Source organism: Hippocampus bargibanti, linkage group LG06 (genome assembly GCF_051943395.1).
Source record: "Hippocampus bargibanti isolate YZ-2025 linkage group LG06, ASM5194339v1, whole genome shotgun sequence".
Classification (NCBI taxonomy): Eukaryota; Metazoa; Chordata; class Actinopteri; order Syngnathiformes; family Syngnathidae; genus Hippocampus; species Hippocampus bargibanti.
This window is the reverse complement of record NC_142739.1, coordinates 20,910,659-20,937,206: the sequence shown is the minus strand read 5'-3', so window position 1 is coordinate 20,937,206 and position 26,548 is coordinate 20,910,659. Positions and strand designations below refer to the sequence as shown.

Sequence of the window (26,548 nt, the reverse complement as noted above, 5' to 3'; positions counted from 1 at the left end):
CTTTTTATTATACATCTTTTCAAATAGTGCACCTTTCCGATTCTAATTGGATATAATGTTCAAATTCAGAACTGCTTCGTCCCTTAACCGCCTTAACTTCCAAGTGTTTAAGATTCAAACAAATGGAATTTGCCGTGTGAATGACTCAAACATAGAACAAGAACCGTTTGTGCGTGCACAGGGTTGTGTTTGTGTCTTTCAAGAGAGAATTAAGAGCACTATTTCTCCAGTCCATTAGTGCGTGAGTGAACTGTGTTGATTCAGTTACTTTTGGTGTGTTTTCCCAAGCGCTCCATTGATCAACGAGACGCCAGGCTTGGCGCTTGCAACGTAGCAGATGGCAAACGGAAAGTAAAGTAAGCATGAAGGGTCATCCTCTTAGTCGCGAGCTGGTATTTAATATCTGAATGGGCTTTTAATAATGCTCACCGCATTGTGTATGCACCCTGGGAACGCTAATGGAAGAGCATAATGCAGCGCGGCATGTCGTCTCCTATACATGCTGATTTTTTAAATTTATTTATTTTCCCCCGGTCTTGTTGCCATTATTAGGCAGCGTGCAAATTAGCGGCAAATAAAAGGAATTTCCCATCTCAAGACGTCTCCGGTGGAATCATCTTGACACCTTCTTGCTGTTTTTAGACATTTTTGTTGTGAAATTCGGCAGCAGCCAAAGTGAGAACCTTTTTTTCTTTCTCATCTCACCTCACGTCCCACTCGTCGTATTGATGGTGTGAACAACCAGGCTTGCCCCCCCTCCCCTTCCCCTTCACACCCTTTGGAGGGACACTTCACACTCGAATGAATCAATCAAGGCATCACTAATTGACAACGAAAGCCACACTACCTGTACCGTCAATGTGAGTTGTTCATCAGACATTTAATGGTGCCGACAGTTTGGGGAAAGTCCGTTCCCAGGGCACACAAGACGGTCTTTAAATGTCCTTTGCCGTGAAAAGTGTCTTTTCTTCTTCCCTTGGCTTTGATTGCTGTTCCTATATCACAAGGGTGTCAAACAATTTTTTTGCTGTGGGCCAAATTGTTGTAACGGTTTCCTCTCGGGGGCCGTTATGAATTTGGAGAAGCCATTAGAATGTTTCATCTCCTCCACATATTACATACAGAACGCACAATAAATTGATGAATACAATGATACCTCGGTTTACGAACCCCTTGGCTTACGAACGTTTCGGTTTACGAACGTTACATTTCTGAAAATTTTACCTTGGCATAAGGAACTATTTTTCGGGATACACACGGAACGCCACAATGTGTGATGTGTCGTTCGCAAACGAGCCTGTTCTCTATTCCCCGCCTCCAGTCTTCGGTTAAAGCCACGTGATTGGTCAAGAACGCAGCAGTGGGGGATGGGGTTGCAGACAAAGAGTGAGGCCATTCTCGAAAAAACAAAATGGTGTCTTCGGTTAAAGCCACATGATTGGCCAAGAACGCAGCAGTGAGGGGGGGTGGGGTTAAACATTAAAGAGACAGGCGGACGACAGAGAGAGTGTGAGAAAACAAACACACACACACGAAAGGGAGACGACAGAGCTTGAAACAAAAAAACAAAGTGAAAACAAAAACTAAAGTGAAATGGTGAGAAAATGGATAGAAAACATTGAAATTTGGACTCATTTCAACTTTGATCGTTCAAAAGCAGAGTGTAGACTTGAAGGTTAAAATATCCCATCAATCAGGCCCTGCAAATAACCCGCACAAGCCATCTGTACAATTTGAAGAGAACATACAAACATAATTTCGCCATCAACACGAAGTTTTCAGACCAAACAAAGTACCGCAAAATGCATTGTGTTGCTTTCTTGGTCAGTGGCGTTCCAAACGTGACGTCATCAACTTGAAAACAAGACTTCCTGAATACAGCTGTATTCAGCGCAAGTCTTAAAACGTAAAATATAGCGGTGGAATCTTTGTAAAGTCATTTGAAGTTTTACAAATTATGGACACTTGTCCGGAGGCGTTGGTTGTCCTTTAAGGCTTATTTAGTTGAAAATTATGTTTTATGGGAACCTGGGTACGGATTATTCTCATTTTAATGGTTTCCTGTGGGAAATAAATGTTTGGAATACACACTTTTCGCCTTACACACACTTTCTGGGAACCAATTAAGTTCGTAAGCCAATGTATCACTGTAATCACATTAGATTCAGGGAGTTGTCCACTGCTCCCCCCAAACTTAGAGCAGGGACGTATCAAAGCACCGTCCATTAGGGATATATATATATATATATATATATATATATATATATATATATATATATAGTTGTGGGAGTTGGAAAAAATATCGATATAACCGCACTATCGATATATTGTAAACATGTAAATTTTCTCCTTACGTTCATAGAAATAGTATCATAATAAGCGGTACTATCGATATAACCGATATCGATATAACGAGACTTTACTGTATATATATATATATATATATATATATATATATATATATATATATATATATATATATATATATATATATATATATATATATATATAGGTCCAGAGTTACCAGCACAACTTTCATTCGCTGACGAAGCTTTTCGGATTAGGAGCGAAATGCCCGACACCTTCAAAGAAGTACAGATGACAGCTGAAGAAACCTTTTCATCGATGTGGACGAATGGTAGAAGCAACTCAAAAATATGATAAACAAACCAATTTTTGTTAACTTGGAGGAACCCTGCCTCTCAATCTAACGACAGCTGGGATAGACCCGACCGCACCCGCGTGCCTCTTATGTCATATGAATTGAAATAGAAAAGGATGCATGTTATCTTCATCTTTTCACGCCAAAGTGTATGCACCGATCTGTCTCTTTGCAAATGTGTTTGTCTTGCTCCATTTATATCATGCACGCCTGTTTGGGGGATTTCCAAGTTGGAGGACGGATACGCTCCCCAGGGGTGTGACTGTGTGTGTGTGTGTGTGCACTGGCATACTCCTTCGCTGATTAGATGCGTCTTCCCTCCTCCCCCGCCGTCCCCGCCTTTGGGAAACACCACCCCATGGCTAATTTGCTTGCATATTCTTCTTGTTCTTTTATGGTTCCGACTTGTCGAGACCATCTGGGTGTAAAGTTTGTATCACAGTACAAGCTGGCAGCTCACGTCTAGCGCCGCATCCACTAAGTCACATCCAATGAGGGATTTAACCCTATTAGCTGGTTGGAAATGCCGCAAGGCCTGGATGGAGTTTTGCTTGGGATGCATGGACGAAGGAGAAAAGGTGAAAGGTCACCGCAGAGAGGCTAGGGAGTGTGTCCGGCATGTGACATCAGCTTTCCTTGTACATGCTTTTTCTTGTTTTATGTTTTTTTTTTTTGCACTGCCCTCCTCCTTCTGTCCGACTCACTCTTTGTTTTGTGATGTCCCATCGCTCGACCTTTGACCCCCCACTGCCACCATTTTTTAATGTTATAGCAGCAAAAGATAAATAGGATTTATCTCAGTGATTCTTTTTTGGATGCCGTATATGTTTAGCGAGTGTTTGTTTCAGACAAACATGCCCACGCGGCAGATATCCAAGCATCAAAGAACCGCCAACCCACTTCCCTCCTATTTTGGTCATGTTCGGGGCAGTGGCACTCACTCACTCACTCGCTCATTCATTCACATTGACGGATTACCTTCCTAATGGAATTTAATTATTTATCCCCTCCTCGTGGCGGTTTAGCCAGGAAAAGACCGACAGCAGCAGGAGGCAGCAGGGGAAGGACAGGACCGGAAGGTGGGAAGGAGGAGGGAGTCGACGAAGCAATGGGGTTCGGGGGGTGTGAGTGGGGTGCTCATTTCCTTGTGGCAAAATCTGGACCACCTCACCTTTTTTTTTTATCCCGGTGAAAAGCCATGAAGGCACGGGGAGAACATGGGTTTTACCTCGTTCTGTTACGATTTGCAAGGTAGTTGTGGTGGTGGACCCCAAAAAAGAAGAGGGAGCAGCTGTCACATCTCGTTGCCATCCGGGGCGCGCCCCGCCCCTCCTGTCACCTCCTCCGCCAATCTTGGGAGACGGCCCCTCCAATCATCATTCACCTGGGTTCCCACAGCTGATTGTCATTCACTGATTGTGCCTTCTGCCTATATCTGTCTGTCGCTCACTACCGTCTCCGTCGGAGTATTTTTGGTCATTGCCGTTTCCACTTCCGTGTTGCCAGGTCTGCTGTCATTTAGTTATCTTCCTCCACTCTTCCCTGTTTGTTATTATTTGATGCATGTTCCAGTAAAGACTCTTGATCCGTCCAAGCCTGTCACGCCGTGTATTTCGTGTCCTTCCCTATCGCCAAGATTCCGTCGCTCGAGTTCTGCCTCTTTGCACTCGAGCGTCGTCACACAATACTCCGACCACCCATGGACCCCGCCGGCGATGACAGGTATTTTGCCGCCCTTGTGCAAGAGGCGGAGCGTTCGAGCCAGCTGGCCCAGGCGATTGAGGAAATGCGCTATGCCACTTCCTCGCTGGCTCAACGCCTCAAGGAGATGGAAACATGCATCGCCACCCTCACTGTTCCTTCCCCCCCGCCCGTGGGCAGGCGCACTCCCCCGCTACCCCAACCCTCACGCTACGCAGGCGAAACCGAGCGCTGCGCTCAATTCCTCATGCAGTGTGCGCTCGTGTTTGAACAACATCCTGACGCCTACGTTAGCGATGAGGCTAAGGTAGCCTTCATCACCAGCCTGCTCGCGGGTGAAGCCGAAACATGGGTGCTGGCGGTACGAGAGTCCCCGGAGCTGTGCGCCTCGTATCAGGACTTCGTAGCCGAGATACGCCGGGTGTTTCACCATCCAGTGACGGAGGTCGAGGCGGAAGGGAGAATCCTCGACTGCGTCCAAGGGGCCCGTTCGGCCGCAGAATACTCCGTCGCTTTCCGGATCCAGGCCGCTGGCAGCGGCTACGGCGACCGAGCGTTGAAGGGGGTGTTTCGTCGCGGCTTGAATTCCGACCTAAAGGACGAGTTGGCTACCCGCGACGCCGGCACCACCTTCGTCGACCTCGTCGAGATTGTCATCGGCTTGGATCATCGTCTCCGAGAGCGGCGAAAGGAGCTGAGCGACCGACGGCCCGAGGTACCCCGAAGCCGACCTCGGTCGACCACACCCGGCAGCGACCGCGCGCAGCCCCAGGAGGGACTCCGTGAACCCATGGTGATAGGGGGGGGAGACGACCGCGCCAACCCGAGGGCTCGTCGCACCCGAGGCCCCCAGCCTAGGACCCACGGCCAATGTAAGTCCCCGCCGAAACGGCGTCCGTTGGGGGCTAAGTCCACAACACGGGTCACACGGTTGGAGCTGGAAAGTGAACTATTTGGCCCCTCCAGCTCCCAAAGAGTGCGGGCACTAGTGGACTCGGGGGCCGACGGGTGCATCATCGACCCCCACTTGGCCGACCTGTTGGGCTGCCAACTTATAGATCTCCTTCCCCCTAAGGAGATCGTCGACCTGGATGGCCGATTATTAGCCCGGGTCACCCACCTCACGGCCCCACTTAAGCTCCGAGTGGCAGGCAACCATGTGGAGCACCGCCAATTTTTTGTGATGCCCTCCCGGAACGCGCCATTGGTCTTGGGTCTCCCCTGGCTCAAGGCCCATGACCCATCCATTTCTTGGGAGGGCCCCACCATTCAGGGCTGGAGCCCCTACTGCAACGCAAACTGCCTGCGGTCGGCTACGGCAGGGCGTAACCGCTCCCGCGGTGGCCCGCCCGAGGCCATCTGCCTCAAAGGCGTGCCACAGTGCTACCACGACCTGCGGGAGGTGTTCAGCAAAGACAACGCCCAATCCCTGCCGCCCCACCGACCGTATGACTGTGCTATTGACTTGCAGCCAGGGGCTCCATTACCGGACTCCAGACTTTACCACATTTCACAACCGGAACGGGAAGCCCTGAGCACTTACATAGACTCCTCTCTAGCGGCGGGACTCATTCGCCCGTCGCGTTCCCCGCTGGGCGCAGGGTTTTTCTTTATCGACAAAAAGGACGGATCCCTGCGCCCATGCGTTGACTACCGGGGCCTGAACGACATCACCATCCGCAACAAATACCCTCTCCCCCTCATGGATTCGGCCTTCGCGCCCCTTCAGTCCGCCACCATTTTTTCAAAATTAGACCTTCGTAGCGCCTACCATTTGGTCCGAATCCGTGAGGGGGATGAATGGAAAACAGCCTTCAAGACACCTTTAGGGCACTTTGAATACCTGGTGATGCCGTTCGGGCTCACGAACGCGCCTGCCGTATTCCAGAATTTGATAAATGATGTGCTCAGGGACTTCCTCAATGTTTTTGTTTTTGTTTACCTTGATGACATTCTTATTTTTTCTCGCTCTGCAGAAGAACACCGGCAACACGTCCGACGGGTCCTGGCACGGCTCCTGCAAAACCGGCTCTATGTGAAGGCAGAGAAGTGTGACTTCCATGTCCGCTCTCTGTCGTTCCTGGGGTTTGTTGTGGAGCAGGAGCAGCTCAGGGCCGACCCCGCCAAAACCAAAGCGGTGGTGGAATGGCCGATCCCAAAGACGCGCAAGCAGCTTCAGCGGTTTTTGGGGTTTGCCAAATTCTACCGCCGCTTCATTCGCGGGTATAGTCAGAAGGCACTCCCCCTCACTAACCTCACGTCCACCAAGCTCCCTTTCAGGTGGACTCCCGATGCTGAGGGGGCTTTCAACCGCCTCCGTCGTGCCTTCACCAACCCCCCTGTTCTGCGTCATCCCGACCCGGAGCTCCCGTTCACGGTCGAGGTTGACGCATCCGAGTCCGGAGTAGGGGCCGTCCTTTCCCAGCGCTCTCCCACCGACCAGAAGCTACGCCCATGCGCCTTCTTCTCCCGCCGGCTCAGCCCCGCCGAAGCCAATTATGACGTCGGCAATCGGGAACTGCTGGCGGTCGTCCTGGCCCTGCAGGAATGGAGACACTGGCTTGAGGGAGCTAAACACCCCTTCACCGTCTACACGGATCACAAAAACCTGGCGGCCATCCGGTCGGCCAAGAGACTTAACTCACGGCAGGCCCGATGGTCACTCTTCCTCACCCGTTTTGACTTTTCTCTCACCTACTGCCCAGGGTCACAGAACACCAAGCCCGACGCCCTATCCCGTATCCATGAGCCGGCAGAAAGGGAGGAGACCACCGCCAACATCCTGCCGGCCCAGCGCATCCTGGGCGCCCTGAGGTGGGAGGTTGAGAGAAAAGTCCAGCAAGCCCAGGGAACTACCACCATCCCCAGGGGCTGTCCCAAGGATCGCCTGTTCGTCCCCCCCCCCCCCCCCCCCTCTACGCACTGAGGTGCTTATCTGGGGGCACACATCTAAGATAGCCTGCCACCCGGGGGTCAACAGGACGATCCAACTCATCGCCCAACGGTTCTGGTGGCCGGGGTTTAGGAGGGACATCACCCTCTTCGTGAAGGCCTGCCCGACCTGCGCCCGTGGAAAGGCCTCCCACCAGCCCCCGGCCGGACTCCTCCAGCCCCTACCGGTTCCGTCCAGACCCTGGTCCCACATCTCCGTCGACTTCGTGACAGGCCTTCCCCCCTCCCGTGGCAAGACGGTCGTCCTCACCGTAGTGGACCGATTCTCCAAGTCGGCCCACTTCGTTCCGTTAACCAGGTTGCCGTCCGCCACCGAGACGGCTCAACTCCTGGTTAACCATGTCGTCCGTCTCCACGGGATTCCGACGAACATCGTGTCGGACCGGGGACCGCAGTTCGTGTCCAAGGTATGGAAGCGTTTCTGTCGGTCCCTAGGGGCATCGGCGAGCCTGTCGTCTGGTTACCACCCCCAGACCAACCGACAGACGGAGAGGAAGAACCAGGACCTGGAGGCGGCCCTCCGGTGCGTGTGCCTCCACAACCCGGCGTCGTGGGCCCTGCACCTACCCTGGGTGGAGTACGCCCACAACTCCCTGGTCTCCGCAGCCACAGGTCGGTCCCCATTCATGTCCGCTTGTGGCTATCAGCCGCCCTTGTTTCCCACACAGGAAGGCCAGGTGGAGGTCCCGTCTATCGATCATCACCTCAGACGGGCCCACAGAGTCTGGAAGGAGACCAGGGACGCCCTGTCACGCACCGCATCCCGGAACCGGCGGGTGGCAGACCGCCATCGGCGGCAAGCACCCAGCTACCAGGTCGGGCAGGAGGTCTGGCCATCCACGAAGGACCTTCGGCTGGCAGGGTCCTCGGCCAAGCTGGGCCCACGCTTCACGGGTCCCTTCCCCATCGAGGCCATCCTCAGCCCGGTCTCGGTGAGGCTCCGGCTCCCACCCACCATGCGGATCCACCCCGTTTTTCATGTTTCCCTCCTCAAGCCAGTGGAGACCAGCCCCTTAGCCCCCACGCCCGCCCCCCCACCTCCCCCCCGGAAATTGGACGACGGACCAGTCTACACCGTGCGGGAGATACTGGACTCCAGGCGCAGGGGCAGAGGAGTGCAGTACCTGGTCGACTGGGAGGGCTATGGACCTGAGGAACGTCAATGGGTCCCACGTTCCTGGATCCTCGACCCATCCCTCACCCGGGCGTTCCATGCGGCTCACCCATCCAAACCTGGTGGGCCGCCGAGAGGCGTCCCTTGAGGGGGGGGCACTGTCACATCTCGTTGCCATCCGGGGCGCGCCCCGCCCCTCCTGTCACCTCCTCCGCCAATCTTGGGAGACGGCCCCTCCAATCATCATTCACCTGGGTTCCTACAGCTGATTGTCATTCACTGATTGTGCCTTCTGCCTATATCTGTCTGTCGCTCACTACCGTCTCCGTCGGAGTATTTTTGGTCATTGCCGTTTCCACTTCCGTGTTGCCAGGTCTGCTGTCATTTAGTTATCTTCCTCCACTCTTCCCTGTTTGTTATTATTTGATGCATGTTCCAGTAAAGACTCTTGATCCGTCCAAGCCTGTCACGCCGTGTATTTCGGGTCCTTCCCTATCGCCAAGATTCCGTCGCTCGAGTTCTGCCTCTTTGCACTCGAGCGTCGTCACAGCAGCAGGGTATATTTGACAAATTGTATTAAAGTCGCCAGGAACAAAATCACAAACAACAAAGTCATCAGGACAAAAAAGGTCCAAAGTAGCAAACAAAACAATGAATAAAACCTAACAAGATGAAACAAACCTGACAAGGGTGAAACAAACAATGACCCGACACTGAATGGTTGTGCCAGGAGTCCTTTTAACTGCCACTGATTAAAACGAGCAACACCTGTGCAGCTGGAGGAGAGCCCTACAGTGCCGCCCGTTGGTCGCAGCCCGAAACGTGACACGTTCGCCTATCATTTACTGACATAAATCCTTAAATGTCAAGCGTTCTTGTTGGGTCACTCTGAAAGTTGCTTTACTTTATAGTTAATCTTGTTGTACAGACACTCACCAACTTACGAACGACATATGTCCCAAATGGTCTTTCGTAGGGGAAATTCGTTTGTAAGTTGCTTCAGTGCTATATTTTGTATGTTATGTATGTTTCAGGCTTATATAAGTATGTTTAAGGCTTGTATAAGCGACCTGTATTGGTTTCGACTGAAAAATAAACATTTAATAAAATATGTCTTTTAATGAACATATACATGTCCAACTGGAGAGAATACTCCATATGTTAGAGAGAGAGAGAGCTTTGACAGCACCTCACGTTGGTATTAGCGGTGGAAAGAAGCACTACTCGGAAAAATGACTCTACTCCTCCGGGATTTGTTTATATTCCCAAACTCTGGAACTCACTTCCTCCCAACATTCGTAACATTGATTCTCTTCCAACTTTCAAAACCCACCTACCGTATTTTCACGACCATAAGGCGCATATAAACGTCTCAGATTTTTTTCAAAATGTGCGGTGCGCCCTGTAGTGCGGACGTATTAGAGACCACCATGAGGAGAACGTGGGACAGAACATGTGGGGGGGATGTGGGGCGTGGTTTGTGTATAAACGAACAGGTATGTGCTTTATGCAGAACATTGCTGTTTTAACGACCCTGAAAATGGCACAGAGATATGGTTATGAAGCTCAGTTTAAACTGAAGGCTATCAGTTACGCCGAAGAACATGTGAATGGAGCGGCCGTGACATAATACGCGGACATAAGGCAAGGTAGCCGGAGTTGGAGGAAAGATTCAAGCAATGGATCTGCGAGCTAAGAGCGAGCATAAGGAGCGTTTCGACTGTCACCATCCCACTCAGAGCAGTAACGCTAGCGGAGGAAATGAAAATTGAACATTTCCAAGGAGGTCCGTCTTGGTGCTGGCGTTTTATGAAACTGTGCGATTTTTCCAGCGACGGCCGGCGAATTATTCTGAAAAGCTGGCGAAAAGGCTGCCATGCTAACGGAGAGAAACTCCCGGCGATTGTGATTTTTTTTAAAAGAAAGACTTTGCCTAAAGAGACATTTCCAACAGGCGTCATTCTTAAGGCAAACAAAAAGGGCTGGATGTTACGCCACAGTTTGCCAATGGATTGTGGATGCTTGGGCTAACGTGTCTGCTAGCACGGTGGTTTGAACTTTCGGAAAAGTCGGTACCGGTAATGTGCTCCTTTTTACCATGCCGACGCATATTGAGTGATGATTACAAAATGTTATTCCTTTGTAATTAATAAATAAAGCACTACCAAACTCAGTTTTGCTCCCGATCTGTTTTTTTTGAATACGCATACTTGTATGCCTGTGTGTTGTTGTGAGGCGGACGTACGTATGGCAGTAGAGGATATGTACCGGTATATAAAACTTGCGTCCTTTCATCCGGTGCGCCCAATGTGTGTGTTAAATACAGAAATGGCACACATAAATGAGACTGCGCCTTTTCACACGGTGCACCGTTTGGTCGTGAAAATACGTATTTAAAATTGCATTTTCTGTGTAGCTTTCTTTAGTTTCTATTTATAACTGTATTTTATTTATTTATTATTGTATCTATGCTTATCTGTGACTGTCAAGTGTCCTTAAGAGCTTTGAAAGGCGCTTGAAATAAAATGTATTATTATTATTATTATTATTATTATTATTTTTATTATTATTATTATTATTATAAAAAGGCGCGCAATGCAAAATCTAAATTACAGCATCTGTATTTTTTGACATACCCACAAAACTGTTCGTATGTACCGTTGTTTATAACTCGAATGTTCATAAGTAGGGGAGCGTCTGTATTTTAGATGAGATAAAAATACATTCGTTTAGATTAACCTTTTTTTAGTCTCAACATTCAAAATTCACGGCATTTCACAATTCAACACTGAATGAGATGTCCTCCTTCCACAAAATCTGACACATGAATCTCCAATGTGAGACAGCTGGGCTGTGCCTCCCTTCTTCTGTATCACACACACACACACACACACACACACACACACACACACACACACACACACACACACACACACACACACACACACACACACACACACACACACACACACACATTCCTGTTTCAACTGTTTTGTGGGGTCCGGATAACCAGATAAGGAGTGAAGAACTAGTGTTACATTTGAAAACTAAATATCACCCCATTTCCCACTTCAACTTCTTTAAAAACAAAGAAATAAAAAGTGGACTTGAAACTGAAATAACAGCAGGAGTGAGGTTTCTGAATGGCTACATTCAAAGTCCTCACCTCTGTGGTAAATTTGGTTAAAATACCGTTTGGATTTTTGTGGTATGAACTTTTTCCTCTCATTAACCACGCACACACACACACACACACACACACACACACACACACACACACACACACACACACACACACACACACACACACACATATAAACACACACAGTGAGTAAGAAATATGTGTGTATCCAAGTGAAATGAAAATACACACCAAAAATCATTTTAGGTGAATTTGTGAGGACCTCTCTGAAATTTGAACAGATGCATATATAGACCCTCTAGAAACCTTTAGAATGAAAAACTCGTGAGGACCGACCAAAAGGTCCTCACTTGTCCAAAATGTCCTCACTACGTATGGTATAAAATGTTAGTGGTCCTCACAAGAGTAGTCATACAAACACACACACACACACACACACACACACACACACACACACACACACACACACACACACGCACGCACACACACACATACGCACACACACGCACCACACATACATATGTGCACACACATATTCCTGTTTCAATGTTTTTGTGAGGTCCGGGTAACTCCAGTTAAGGAGTGAGGACCACTCACAAACACACACACACACACACACATATATATATGCACACATACATATTCCTGTGTCAAAGTTTTTGTGAGCTCTGGGTAACTCCAGTTAAGGAGTGAGGACCACACACACACACACACACGCACACACGCACACACACACACACACACACACATATATATATGCACACACACACGCACACACAAACAAACAAACACACACACCTCCGTCATTTTTCCTACATCTCCTTTGGCTTTCTACTCATTTCATCTCTCAACGTGTTTCCCTCCCCCCTTCTTCTGTTCTTTTTGATTCCCTCATTTCCTCCATCTTCCTGCTGCTCCCTTGCTCTCGCCGGGGATCCTAATTAAGCTTGGCTGCTCTTTGATGTTGTTGCCGTGGCAACAGTCACCATGACGAGGCTAGTTTGGTACACATGCTCACGCCCTCACACAAGTACAGGACTCACACACACACACACACACACACGCACGCACGCACGCACACACACACACACACACACACACACACACACACACACACACACACACACACACACACACACACACACACACACATACTTTGGCTGATGGAAAAGCAACGATCAGCGTTTGACCCTTGGTTAGCTTGATGGCTTCCCCCCTTCGGGTCCAAATGAGTGTGTTTGTGCACATGTTAGCGGCATGTGCACGCGTGTAGGCCGTGTGGGAAAACACACATCCTGCTGAGCATCTACCGCATTAATGATGGACTATCAGGCGTTCATCCATAGGTGGTCATGGCAGAGATTTGTCATTTCATCGTCACATGAGCAAGAGACCACATGGAGCTGACTTCTGGTGAAATCCCATTTTTATTTGTTTTTTTCCGTTCGTGGGCGCAAAACTTGCAACATGGTGGGCGCTGGAAGAGGGTCCCTAATTCTTTGTAGCACTACAGAGATGTTGCTTTTACCTTTTATACATTTTTTTCCCCTTTGCAACCTTTTACTTAGTCTGCAGGGATATAAACCTGCAAAATTGAAGTGAAGAAGAAAAGCACGCGCATGGATGTTTTGCCACAGGGTTGTCAATTCCCTCTCGGTTTTCATTTATTTTTATAACAATTCTCATGTTGCCAAGACTTTTCCACCCTAAACCACGATTGCGGAAGTCCTCTAAGGGCCATGCTAAATATATGTAATAATACGTGTAATGAGTGTTTGTCTTTTAAAGGACAACCGACACCACCGGACAAGTTGCGTTCATAATTTGTAAAATCACTTCAAATGACTTCTACTGAGCATATTTTTCAAAGATTCCACCGCATATAGCTATATTTTACGTTTTAAGACTCGCGCTGAATATTCATAAAGTCTTGTTTTCGAGTTAATGATGATCCCGGAGTGACGTCACGGAGGGAACGCCCTTGACCGAGAAAGCGACACACAATGCATTTGGGGTACTTTGTTTCGTCTGAAAACACCGTGTTGATGGCGAAATTAGAAGGAAAACTACATAAATAACGCGATGGTGAATCGTTTGGCTGCCAATTGTGGTAACACGCATAAAGAAGGTGTACCTTTACACAAATTCTATATAAATAAATTCATAAATAAATAGGGGAATAAATAAATAAATGGATACACAATAAATAAACAAATACATAAATAAATAAATAAACACACAGATACATACATACATATGTGAATATAGATAGATAGATAGATAGATAGATAGATAGATAGATAGATAGATAGATAGATAGATAGATAGATAGATAGATAGATAGATAGATAGATAGATAGATAGATAGATAGATAGATAGATAGATAGATTCCATCTCTTGGGAACGCTAATTTCAATTATGTTTAATGGAAATGTTGTTTCTTAATCCAAACAAATACGATGTCAACCAGTGGCGCAGAACAAATTCACCTTTCTGACCCAACATATATCTTTTCATTTCGTCTACATCAATCTGTCCTGGTCTCATCAGCACCCTCCCAAACCTACACTCCCCCTCCCTCAGCTATCCTTGTGATAAAACCTTCCTTGGGCGCTTTCCTCATAACGACGCCTTTCATAACAACGTCGACATTAACACAGCAATTAGCAATTAAAAAAATGCAAATCCAACCACGAGCGAAGTACAATTAGCCGAGACGACGGTCGCGGTGATCGCTTCTCAGAGACGACTCATATAAGCACCTCTTGTTTTTTATTTCACGTTCTCTATTTATATATTAATTTCTGCTCAGCAGCCCTGGCGCCAGATGACTCTGCAAGTGTGCAACGTAAGAGTTGCGTCTCGTGCTAATGAGGCTGCACCGAGCCTATCAAGAGCCATTTACGCCGTTAAAAATAGCAAGCGCTCCTTTAAATCATCACGTCCATCACGCGTACTGATAAGTGGACCTCTTGTGGCTTCTCCCCGCAGCTGTTTGTCATCGACAACGGGGCAGACGACTGGCGCATCGCCATGACGATGGAGCGGGTTCTGCTCATCGCTCTGGAACTGCTGGTGTCGGCCGTGCACCCGGTGCCCGGCGACTTCAAGTTCCAGTGGCGGGCGAGGCTGGCCTTCTCGTACGCGTCGTCGCAGGCCGAGGCAGATCTGGACATGGTGTTGAGCGTGCCCATGTTCCTGCGCCTCTACCTCATCGCCAGGGTCATGCTCCTCCACAGCAAACTCTTCACCGACGCCTCGTCAAGGAGTATAGGTGCACTCAATAAGGTCAGAAAGGCATCCTTTTTTAAAAAAATCATAGTGTTTACCCCAATCATGGATTACTCGCCAATCAAAGTGTGCTGGAGCCTATTCCAGCTGTCTTGGAGCAGTAGGTGGGGGAGACCCTGAACCGGTTGCCAGCCAATCACAGGGCACACAGGCACAAACAACCATTCGCACTAGTGGTGGGCCGTCAAGGCCTGCAAGGCCTTCTCTGCTGGCCTAAAAATATCCTAATCACAAACTAATGTGAATTATATTTTCTCTGTGAATTTTTATTAAATAATTCCAAATCGTCTTTCAGCTTCCTTTCATTGCTTTTCCCTTGTTATGCTGCTTCCAGATGTGTTTCGTATTTAAGCATTTAACATTTCAGACATCATTTGTTACCAGGGCACAATCAGTACTGCGGGCCCTGGAGCGCTAAGTGTGTCGACCAAACTGTTGCTCTAACCAATTAGATTTTGACTTGGTAACTCAAGGCATGCTGGAAGGCACTGGGAACTATGATTGACTAGTCATATGATCGGCTAGTCACTAGCCAATCGTAGTATTACTAGCCGGTAGTGATAAGCGCAAGTGGCCAGAGCTAGCACACTTATCTGTAGCGAGCTGCATAAGCAAATATATTATGTTGATTTTATAGCGGTTTTTTTAACCAATAATAGCTGAAGGAAAAGAAGAAATGGATTTGCTTGTAAATATAATGTTAAAGTCATTTTCAAGATGGAATTTTCAAGAATAGATGGACATCATTAAGAAAGGTTGAACAGCTCAGAAGCTAGCAAAAATAGAAAGTAATATTGCAATTTTATGAGATTATCATGAATCATAGTAAAAATTCCAACAGTTTAATGACAATATTTCTTAAGTTTCTCCAAGTCACAAGTTAACTCCTGGCTATCGGCACCCTCTAGTGGACGTGTAATAAATCACACCACGCTCGCAGCGGCGGATTGATTCAGACATAGCACTAATGAAGGCCTAGCGATTAATTCCACGGCCCGCCACTGATTTTCACTTACAATCACACCTCGGAACATTTCAGAGTGTTCAATCAGCTTGTCATGCATGTTTTGGGAATGTGGAAGGAAACCGGACAACCCGGAGAAAACCCACACAGGCCCAGGGAGAACATGTAACTTCAAACAGGAAGTCACACCTTTGAGATGAATCAATTGCCTGAATTTGAGCTTTTGACCTAAATTAACAAAAAAAAAAAACTACGACCTGGGCACTGTGAGGTCGACGTGCTAACCACTGGATCACACCCTCTATTTTTGTTTTTTTTTTTTAAATCTGATTGGACTCGATTGCTAATGTCGTCAAAGCACCGCAAAACTAATACTGAGATTTCAACCCTCCTAAACTTCCAAACTGGTGTAACTAGGTCACACGAATCCCATTTTTGTCGCACTGCCCCGCGTGAAAATGAGAAGGCGAAAAAGCCCTTGTGCTCAAATGAGATCTGTGTTCTTTTTCATCCTTCCAATCGCACGTCTTGCCTTTGCACTCCAGACATAAGCTACCCAGAATCCTTTATAACACAATATGAAATTAGAGCTTGAAATGGGAGCGCGATATTACAGTGCGACTCAAATGGGCCATGAAAAGAAAAGATGGCGGTCATAACGTGATGTACCGGAGCCATGCGGTAAACCATCAACGCTGGTTTTTAATGACGTTAAATGATGATGGTCATGATGATGATGTCGTGTTTAGAAGGAATGCACATAGAGAAAGACTTGGGTTGTTTTAAGGAGAAATTCCGTCATCTCCTTTCTTTCCAAAGAAGTGAAAAAGATGTGACCGCAATCAGAGTGAATGTTTTCACACCTTTGAGATGAATCAATTGCCTGAATTTGAGCTTTTGATTTGACAAAAAAAAAGACAATGTGGGAATTGATAGATCACAGCACTCCAGTATGCATAAAACAAACAAATCAAGGTGAAATGGTGATGAAGATGACAACAACCATAAGTAATAGATATACTGTACCATATTGGTGTTTTTTATAAGGGTATGTTTTATAAGCCGTCATGTAACAAGATTGTTTGGGTGTCTTGCAGGTGCATTTTAACACGCGCTTTGTAATGAAAACGCTCATGACCATCTGCCCCGGGACGGTGCTGCTGGTCTTCAGCATCTCACTGTGGATCATCGCTGCCTGGACTGTACGAGTGTGTGAGAGGTCAGTAGAACTATACGTGTAAGCGTGTTGGTGCGTGTGTGTTTATCTGTTTTTCTCATTTTTTCTATAACGCGAGGACTTAAACTTGACTGCACACAGACCAGTCAGGAGTTGTTGCCTTGTGGGGACCTAAAATGCTGTCCTCTCAGGCCCAATACCTCACAGACTAAGTCCCCAGCATGTGGGGAAAACGAGTGTGTGCGTGTGTGTCTGTCTGTCTGTTTTTCTATTTTTTTCTACAACATGAGGACTTAAACTTGACTGCATACAGACCAGTTGGGAGTTGTTGCCTTGCGGGGACCTAAAATGCCATCCTCAAAGGCCCTATCCCTCTTACATTCTGTCCCCACCATGCTGGAAAAACGAGTGTGTGTGTTTGCTTATTTGCACGTGAATTAAAATTCACTCACAAGTTAAATCCCTGAGAAAACTGTCCAGCCTTCTCCCGCCGTCCTTGTGAGATTAGAAAACAAAAACTCCAGTCAGAGTTTTGCCCGCAAAGTTGAAGAGCGAAGGGGATTTGGCAACTTCTCAAAATCAATGATCTGATGCGTTGAAGTTTTGCAGCCTTACAAACGCATCATTTTAACTTCTCGCCGGACCAAAACAAGTCAATATTGGGGGAAGTATCCGTTGCTTTATAAGCTTATTTAAATGCATAAATGCCCTGCTGCTGGGACTGGGGCCGGGAAGCCCTCGTTTGGGTGGCATCCAGGTTTAATTGGCATTCTCTCTCCTCTCCAAGCCAAACTAATAATGAAAGGGACAAAAGTGGGCCTCAAATGAGCTGCAAAACTGTGAGCAGAAACATTTTTTTTGACAAGACAGCATTGTGTCTGATTTGCACTGGCATGGTTGCTATGGTAACAGTATTTCCGTGTGTGTGTGTTTTCAGTTTCAGGCGAGTGTGCCAAGATGAATCCCCAATTATTATTTTTTTGGTTGGCGTTCTCAAAGACACATTTACATTTAGATTTATTTGCATTGTTATGCGTCCGTTGTGCAATTTGTGAATTGCAATTATGCATTCAAATTAAGACAATGTAAAACAATTCATCTTGAGATGCAAAACACTTTAACATACCCTCAGCATGTTTTTTGGGAATGCAATTTGAATTCATTTTTTTTCTAAAATATTTTTTTTTCAGATATAAGCATCCTCAGGCTCCATTTTATAATTATGCTCCCTCATAATATATGTCAATGTATTACTTTTTTTATTTCTCTTGTATTAATTTATAATCCTTTGTCCATGGTCATGTAGGTTTTTTTTAATGAATATAACTTTTTTTCCACAATTTGACGAATAATACATTTTTTAAATATATTTAGAGATTGTTATAAAACTGATTCAAAGCCCTGATTTCATTCCAGTTATAAAACATTTTTTATTGACATGCAATTTGAGTGATTCCACATTTTTCAAAATCATCATAAAACTCTCCGTTTTTGACCCGTTTTAGTCCTTCATGCATTTTAACTCATTCACTGCCAGACGATGTGCAAAAATGTGTCCACTCCAGTGCCAGGGTTTTTGTCATTTTCACTGAAATTCCAGGACCCACAGAATATTGAGTTTTAGGACTACATAAACATTTAATTCAGGGTAAGAAACCTTAGACTCTCTTCTTTCATCAGAAAGTTATATGGCTCTGAAGTTATCTGAACTTGAAATAGGGGAGGCTGTACAATAGGCAAATGCTGTCAACTCGTGGGAGGGAAAAACATTGCCAAAGGTCTGACCAGCGCTTTATCGGTGCAGCCCGAAAGAAAAACCAAAGCGCAAACAAATTCGGGAATGGCGCTCCACGTGATATTTTCAATTCCCGAATAAATTCGGGAATAGAAGTGAATGAGTTAATATTGGCAATTTTGATTTTTCAAGCTTCATGGTTCTCCCTTTCTATTTTCTTTACTTTATTATTATTTTCTCGTCTTTTTGACAACCGTCATCGTCATCATTATTACAATCAGTTGGTTTTCACGTGCAAATTTGACCAATGACAATGTGTGGATTAGTTTTCAAAATATATTGCTAGATTTGCTCCTCTGAGTTCATTTAAGCTGACTGTGCGTCTGTCATGCAGGTACCACGATGCACAGGATGTGACCAGCAACTTCCTGGGAGCCATGTGGTTGATCTCCATCACCTTCCTGTCCATTGGCTACGGAGACATGGTCCCTCATACTTACTGTGGCAAAGGGGTGTGTCTACTGACTGGAATCATGGTGGGTACAATGCAACACGGTTCTTTTCTAATCTCACATTAAAATACTTAGATACAACAGTGATACAAACAAGAGTGAGCCCATTAATGTTCATGTGTCCGCAAACATCCTCATTGCGTAATGAAGGTCCTACCTTTCAAGGGTGTCACATCCTCCCACTCGCAGTTTCTCAACGCTCATTTTTCCCGTCCCATCTTTTTCCTATTGATCACATTTCACTTGCCTTGCTGTCCATCTCCTCCTCATCATCCTGCGCCGGGCCCGGTGTTGAATTTCTGCTCGCCGTCTCTCACTCAATGTCTCTTTCGGTTTTCCAATTTAGAGAGGAAAAGTTTTCTTCAGCCACCATCTGTACTCTCTTGAAAGGTGTCGGACATTTCGGTCCTCATCCAAAGAGCTTTGTCAGTGAATTAAATTTGTGCTGGTAACCCTTCCCCTATATGCATAATGGACAGGGGTGGCCGTGCCAGACCTCTGCTCTGATAGGTCCCTGCTCTGACGTTATTAATATGGCAGGGACAATGCTAGTGGGCCTCAATCTGCAGTACATCTGCACGTAAAAGCTCGCAAACACTCATTTGACGAGAGTGAGGTTAAAATCCTAGCTGAAGACAATACTGTATATGGTTTGAAAGAGGAATATAAGAAGCCCTTTTTGTAAAAAAAACAAAATCCTTCACCAAATCGCCATGGTAGTTAAGGTTTAATTAAGACCGTGCTTACAACAGACTTCTTGGGTCGTTACCTCGTAGGCTTAGTCATGCTAATGAGGTAAACCAAAGCCAGGGATAGCACATTAGAGGTAATCAGATTGGCAACTGAGGTGAATCCAGGACCAGGGATAGGACTATAGGGGTCATCAGTGGGAGATGTAATCAGATTGACTAATGAGGTGAAATCAGAGCCATGGATAGTACAACCGAAGTAATCGGATTGGCTTCATGGAGTGGTCCACTGCTTTGCCAGCCTTAGGGCAGGGACTTATCAGAACAGGGGTCTGGCACGGCAACCTCTGCCCATTATGGATTTATGGCCAGCACAATTTTAGTTCGTTCACAAAGCTCTTCAGATGAGGAGCGAAAACGTCTGACACCTTCAAAGAAGTACAGATGACAGCTAAAGAAACCTTTTCCTCGAATGACCACTCCTGTACAACTGTGTGAGCCTACACAGTAATCCAACTTACCCATTCAGATTTCCTTGAAAAGCGATTTTGGCTATTTGTGCCACACTGTCAATTTAATTGACATATTTAATCTATTGTGAGTCAATGATGGACTTTTCGAGTTATGGCAAATGTCCCCCAAAAAGTCTGCTTTGATTACGTTTGCACAATAGGGCGAAGGGAAGATTGAAATGAAGCATGTTACCTATGATTGCCTCCCTCAAAGGACATGTAGCATACGGATGCTAATTGCGAGACAGCCCGCAGTGGTTGAACGCCTCAATTGGTAGTGATGCATATTTTAAGATGTTACCTTATCATATTAGCTTTACGAATGACAGAATGATTTCACTCTCTGAGTGTGTGAGCAGTCGTTCTTAGAAGCGCTTTTTTTTAAATAAAATGCTAATTCATTTTGGGGATGCTTTTAAATCCATTTACTCGCAAGTAATTGAAGCCAGTGGGTTATACTTTGGGGATGACAATTTGTGCAAAGTACAGCTCAAGGCAAATTGTTTACGAAAATATGTCAAATTTGTGCGTGCTTTGACGAAATTCAGACTTCCTTTTTGTACAACTTCTCTTAAATAGTCTAAATCTATTAGTGAGCACTTTCCCTTTACCATGATAATCCATCCACCTCACAAGTGTGACACATGCTAATTAGACAGGATAATTATTGCATAGGCGTGACATAGGGCGCCTGTAAGAAAAAAAAGAAAAAAAAGGGGAGGAAAAAAAGACCATTCGACTCAAAATGTCATTTTTCATCCAGAAAACGTGCAGTGAATAGCAATAATTTTACATCACTCTCTCTTGCTAGCTTGCGTGTGTGAGGAAGCCGATAAATATAGGTTGGTACCTCTACCTCTGCACATATTTTCAAGTTACAAAACGGCCGCAAAGAAAAATATTGTCTCTTCTTAGGAAGGAAATTTCAATGTAAGAAAGGTAAAAATACAGTATGGGCTGCTTCTCGCAGTTCCGAGTTTCCTGATAGCAACATACCGATAGCAGCTTTGCTATTCGCTATTGCCTAGCATCTTACTGGCTATCCCATTGGATAAGAGGGACCTCTACCAAATGTTTCTATGTGTATTGATAGCTAAATAGATACACGTTTCTATGCCGCTTCCTCATCATTCGCCTCTTGGGCCATGAGGCGTTATGATAGCATACCTGTTAACCGCCGTATTTTGCCCTATTCTGTACGATTTGTGCATATTTTTAGATGTGTACGGGCTACAAGAAAGTTTGTACGGGAAACGCAAAAATTGTTAAATGTAATTTTGAGATATTTTCCATGCCGTTTTCATCAACAAATATTAGCAGTAATATTAATTATAACAAATATCGCTACCTATAAAAAGCAGAGTCGACCACCGAGAAAACAAGTCCATGCGAAAAGTCTCGAGAAGTAACAAAAGTTCAGAGAAGACAAGTTCTGGTCAAGTGGATGTTTTTTTTAATCAGTTAAATTAAACATTTTAACATGTTTTTTTTCGCCGTAATATCTTTCATATTTTTTATTTACATTATACATCATAAGAAAACAAATTCTACAACAAAGAACACGTTTAATTATTGCTCGAAATATGTTGTAACTTGTTAAAAGTATTCATGTATACATGTTAAATTTTCTTAATAAAATTGCACAATAAAATATTACACATGCATATGTTTTTATTTCCTCAGTAAGGATAAATTCAGCCGTTAGTAAGGTCACAGTGTCTTGCAAGTTGACAGGTATGCGTTAGTTTTACATCAATATGAATCACCCAAGAAAATGTTCACCAGTCGGGCGGTCGCTCACTATGCTGATGTTTTAAGTAGATTGTTAGAAGCAGACAAAAGCAAACTATATTTATATTTTGGTGCATTTTTAAGCTTTAGACAACATTTATGTCGGAACATCGATGAAAAGGTTTCTTCCGCCATCATCTGTACTTCTTTGAAGGTGTCGGACGTTTCGCTTCTTATCCAAGATGCTTCTTCAGCGAACGAAAGTCTTGCTGGTAGTTTCGGCCCTACTGTCCAGACGTGGCGTGCCGGACTCTGCTATGATTGGTCCCTGCTCTCAAGTTGGGGGGAGCAGATGACTAATCCCTGCGGCTCCACTGATTACTTCTCTTGTCCTGACTGACGACTGGCCTGATTGCACTATTTGCTCTGGTATCACCTCATCAGCATAACTAAGCCTATGTTGCCTAAGCAGTCTGTTGTACGAACAATCCAAATTGAACCTCACACCACCATGTCGGTTTAGTGAAGGATTTTGCTGTTTTATGAAATTAGCTTCTTATACTCCCCTTTCAAACCATCTATTTTCTTTTGCTAAGATTTTAACCTCATTGTCGTCAAATGAGTGGTTGCTTGATTTTAGGTGCATATGTACTGCTGATTGACTGTGCTGAGCGGTTGCGCCTTTTCGGCAGCATGAATATGCCAGTACTGTTTTTGAATGGGAGGAATGTCGGTGCCATTCGACTATCATCGCTGGACACTACAGGGGCCATTGTGCTTTTTTTTTTGCGCCTGTAATGGCCAGCATCTTCACAGCCCCGCTTTGTTCAGCGGAAAGGTCGGTGCTGTTGGACAGTCTGCGGCTGGACGGATGCATGGCTGGAGGAGCCGGCGATAAGAAGAAAGGAGTGTCAGCGTAGCGCGCCGATGCGTATGTGGAACTGTCGCGGCTTGGAATTGAAGCGGATTTATGTGGGACAGGAGATGCGAGACAATATCTTTTCGTCAATGGATGCTACAGCTGCTTTCAACATTTAGCTTGTAGTCGACGTGCACATTCGACCATGATGTCCCTGATCCACTGGTGGAAAGACGCTTTGAGCCTCTCCTCTTTCATCTAGAACTGCTTCACGTAACAAAGAGGGTACAGAAAGTGCTTAAGAATGAATGACTCTCTGTGTCTTTGTGTTGTCATATTATTTGTTATTTAGTTGTTGTTTTTTTTGTTCTTTTGACTTCAAGATGGCACCGCTAGAGTGGCTGCCTTTCCAGCAGCTCATGTATTTTGTTTTTCTACTTTCATTCCTTTCATCACTTTGCTGCTGTGAAATGTAAATTTCTCCACTGCGAGACTAATAAAGGCAATTCCAATCCAATCCAATCCAATTGAGGCCCACTAGTATTATCCCTACAATGTTGATAGTCTCTTTTTGAGAATTTGTTTAGTCTCCCCAAAAACAAAGTAATGTCGTTTATTCAATACACTGTAAGAATGAAAATTGTAAAGAGCAATACATTGGGATGGACCACTCCTGTACGACTGAGAGCTTACACAGACGTATTTATGTTGGAATTTTGGGAAGACTTGGAACGGATTCGGGCATTTACATGAGAAACACGTCTGTACTTACAAATTTTTTATTGAAATTTCTTCCCTGAACCAATACATTTTCTCAGTGGAGGTACCATTGTACAAGTAATTGAATCATCCCTCTCGGCTGATTAAATTATTTGTACAAATATAAGGGAATCGGATTTACTTCGGCAAAGGGTAAATGTTTGCTAGCGCTCCTCCAAACGTGGGGTGAGCCAAACAGGCAACAAGCACAAAACAAAGGGGGTAACATAGCAAACGTCCCATGCACACCCTGTCAGGGGCTGCATCCTTCACAGTGTGCTGACAGTATGCTTGACACACACTCTTAAAGAGGACTCCCACTCCACACACACACATCAGAGTGGTTTATTTTTACTGCTCATCAGGGGAAGAGTGATGAATGTTCGAGTGCATGCACAAAAGCAACGCTCAAAGTCACTTTCCTGATTACTTTCTTTTCAAAGTTCAGATTACATGTGACTTTAATCGTTACATTCCGCAGATAACAGCAACTGTGCTTTGAATAAAAATGAACCTCGGTTTCGCCACTGTATTTTTACTGGTGACATTTAACTCGTACACCTGCCAGACGTGCAAAAAATGTGCCAGGGTTTTTGTCATTGTCACTCCAGGACCCACAGAATATTGAGTTTTTACGACTACGCCAACATTCAATTCAGCATAAGAAACAATAGACTCTCTTCTTTCATCAGAAAAAAAGACTTAATTCCTAAATGATATGTGTCTGGAGTTATATGAGTGTGAAATGAGGGCGGCTGTCCAAAATATAAGCGCTTTAACAACAGATGAAGCTGTAACGAAGCGCTAACATGAAAAGTAGGTAAATGGTGCCCCTTGTGGAAGAGCCTTTTACTGAGCGAATTGCTTGTTCTGTAGCCACAAAGGGACATCTGTCTTCTTGTGCCGGTCCCAAGCCAGGATAAATACAGAGCGTTGTGTCAGGAAGGGCATCCGATGTAAAAGCTTGGCCAAAACAAACATGCGGATCAAACCTCTAAACATGGAGGACACTGATTTGCTGTGGCGACCCCGTCAAGGGAAAAGCCGAAAGGAAAAGAAGAAGTGGAAGGGGAAAAACCATTGCCAGAGGTCTGGCCAGCACGTTATCGGCAACCAAGCATGAAAAAAAAAATTGGGAATGGGGCTCTACATCATATTTTCAATTCCCGAATACATTCGTGAATAACAGGGAATGACAGTGAATGAGTTAAGAATGAATTTTGTCTTTATGTTTTTGATTTACCATAATTAAATGATGTAATTTTTAATTATATTTAATCTAGACTTCACTCAACAAAAGTGTTTAAAAAAACAAAGGCAATGTTTTTTGGAGGGAGGATTGGGTTTAGTACATTTATGTATCTTACAATACATACATGTAGCTATGTAGCTGGCTATTTATTAGCTAAATGGCTATCTAGCTAGTTAGCTAACTGTCTAGCTGACTATCTATTGGCTATCTGTCTAGCTAGCTAGCTATGTAGCTGGTTATTTATTATCTATATGGCTATCTAGCCAGTTGGATAGCCAGCTGGCTATGTATTAGCTATCTGTTAGCTACCTGGCTAGCTTTCTATCTATTTGAGTTACTTCCGGGTTGAATACGTGTGGCTGCCGCTTCTCACCCGCAGAAAAAACGATCCTGTGACTGTAAAGTGACCTTGAGTTTTGAATGGCACTTAGAAATGAAATGTATTATTAATACAATACAATACATATTGATTTATATAGCGCTTTAACAACATCTGAAGTTCTAACAAAGCACTTAACATGGACAGCAATCATATACAGGAAATAAAGCAGTCACAAAGATAGTAGAAACCACCAGGGAGTGAAAGCAAGATCAAATCAGAATCATGCTGAGTTGAATTCCATAGAATACTTTATTAAAAAGAAAATAAAACAAAAACTGACTGTGGATTGTATGATAAACAATGATTTCTCGATGACTTTAACGTGGGTGACAAGAATGCAAATCATGTGCGTGCGTTTTAGTTTTGTTATGTAAGAAAAGGTGATTCGGTATCAGCTATTTTCCAACCTTTTTTTCATGTCTTTCGGCGTGAATGTAAACAGAACAAGTTGGTTGGTAGTAAATATTTGTTGGTTAGGGAAGTATAATAAGTTAGTGGCTTATGTTTTGTCAATTGTGAGGTTGGTGGTAATGATGTGTAGAATATGGATTTTTTTTGTCGTCTTCATTATAGACAGAGATCTGCACCATAATCATTTTTTGCTTTTTCCCTTCGCTAAAAATGATCCAAATAGTCTCACGGCGTACAATTGTCATGCCGTGACACAGATGGTAATTTGCCGTTTTCTGTCAGCGACGTGGACCGCGGCGGCGTCACTGAGCAAATGCGGGGAAACACTTGAGCGAATGAAACAAATCACAGCAGCTCAGCTCGCGTCAGTCCGTCTGTGGAGAGTACGCAGGGAACCCCGTTGGATCCGGCGCGTGTGGGAGTAGATACACACAAAAACTCCCACCGAGCCCACTACACACACGCACGCGTGGGCACACGCAATGTCTGCATAGAACAATCAGCACCATGCTGATTCAGACCACGGGGCACAATTGCACACGCAGAGCTTGGCGTGCTGTACACCATGTCGTGCAGCAATTCATCAGAGCTTTCTTTTTTCTCGGCAGCGCTGGTTTTTAAAGTGTGGTACATCAACCATAAAATGCAAAGACGGAAACTGGTTGAATGAACTGGAATTACTGTTTGTTGGGACATAAATAA

The 26,548-nt window shown here is 45.1% G+C and overlaps 1 protein-coding gene across 3 annotated transcripts in view; it reads left to right on the top strand.

Annotated features, from left to right (window-relative positions):
* kcnn3 (potassium intermediate/small conductance calcium-activated channel, subfamily N, member 3) overlaps positions 1–26,548 on the top strand; it is a 107,106-nt gene that overhangs the window by 47,286 nt on the left and 33,272 nt on the right. For all 3 annotated transcript variants that reach the window (XM_088998594.1, XM_088998596.1, XM_088998595.1), the window contains exons 4-6: positions 14,564–14,860; positions 16,925–17,046; positions 19,134–19,275. In XM_088998594.1, the coding sequence (XP_088854720.1) occupies positions 14,564–14,860; positions 16,925–17,046; positions 19,134–19,275 (561 nt within the window). The remainder of the gene's footprint in view (positions 1–14,563; positions 14,861–16,924; positions 17,047–19,133; positions 19,276–26,548) is intronic.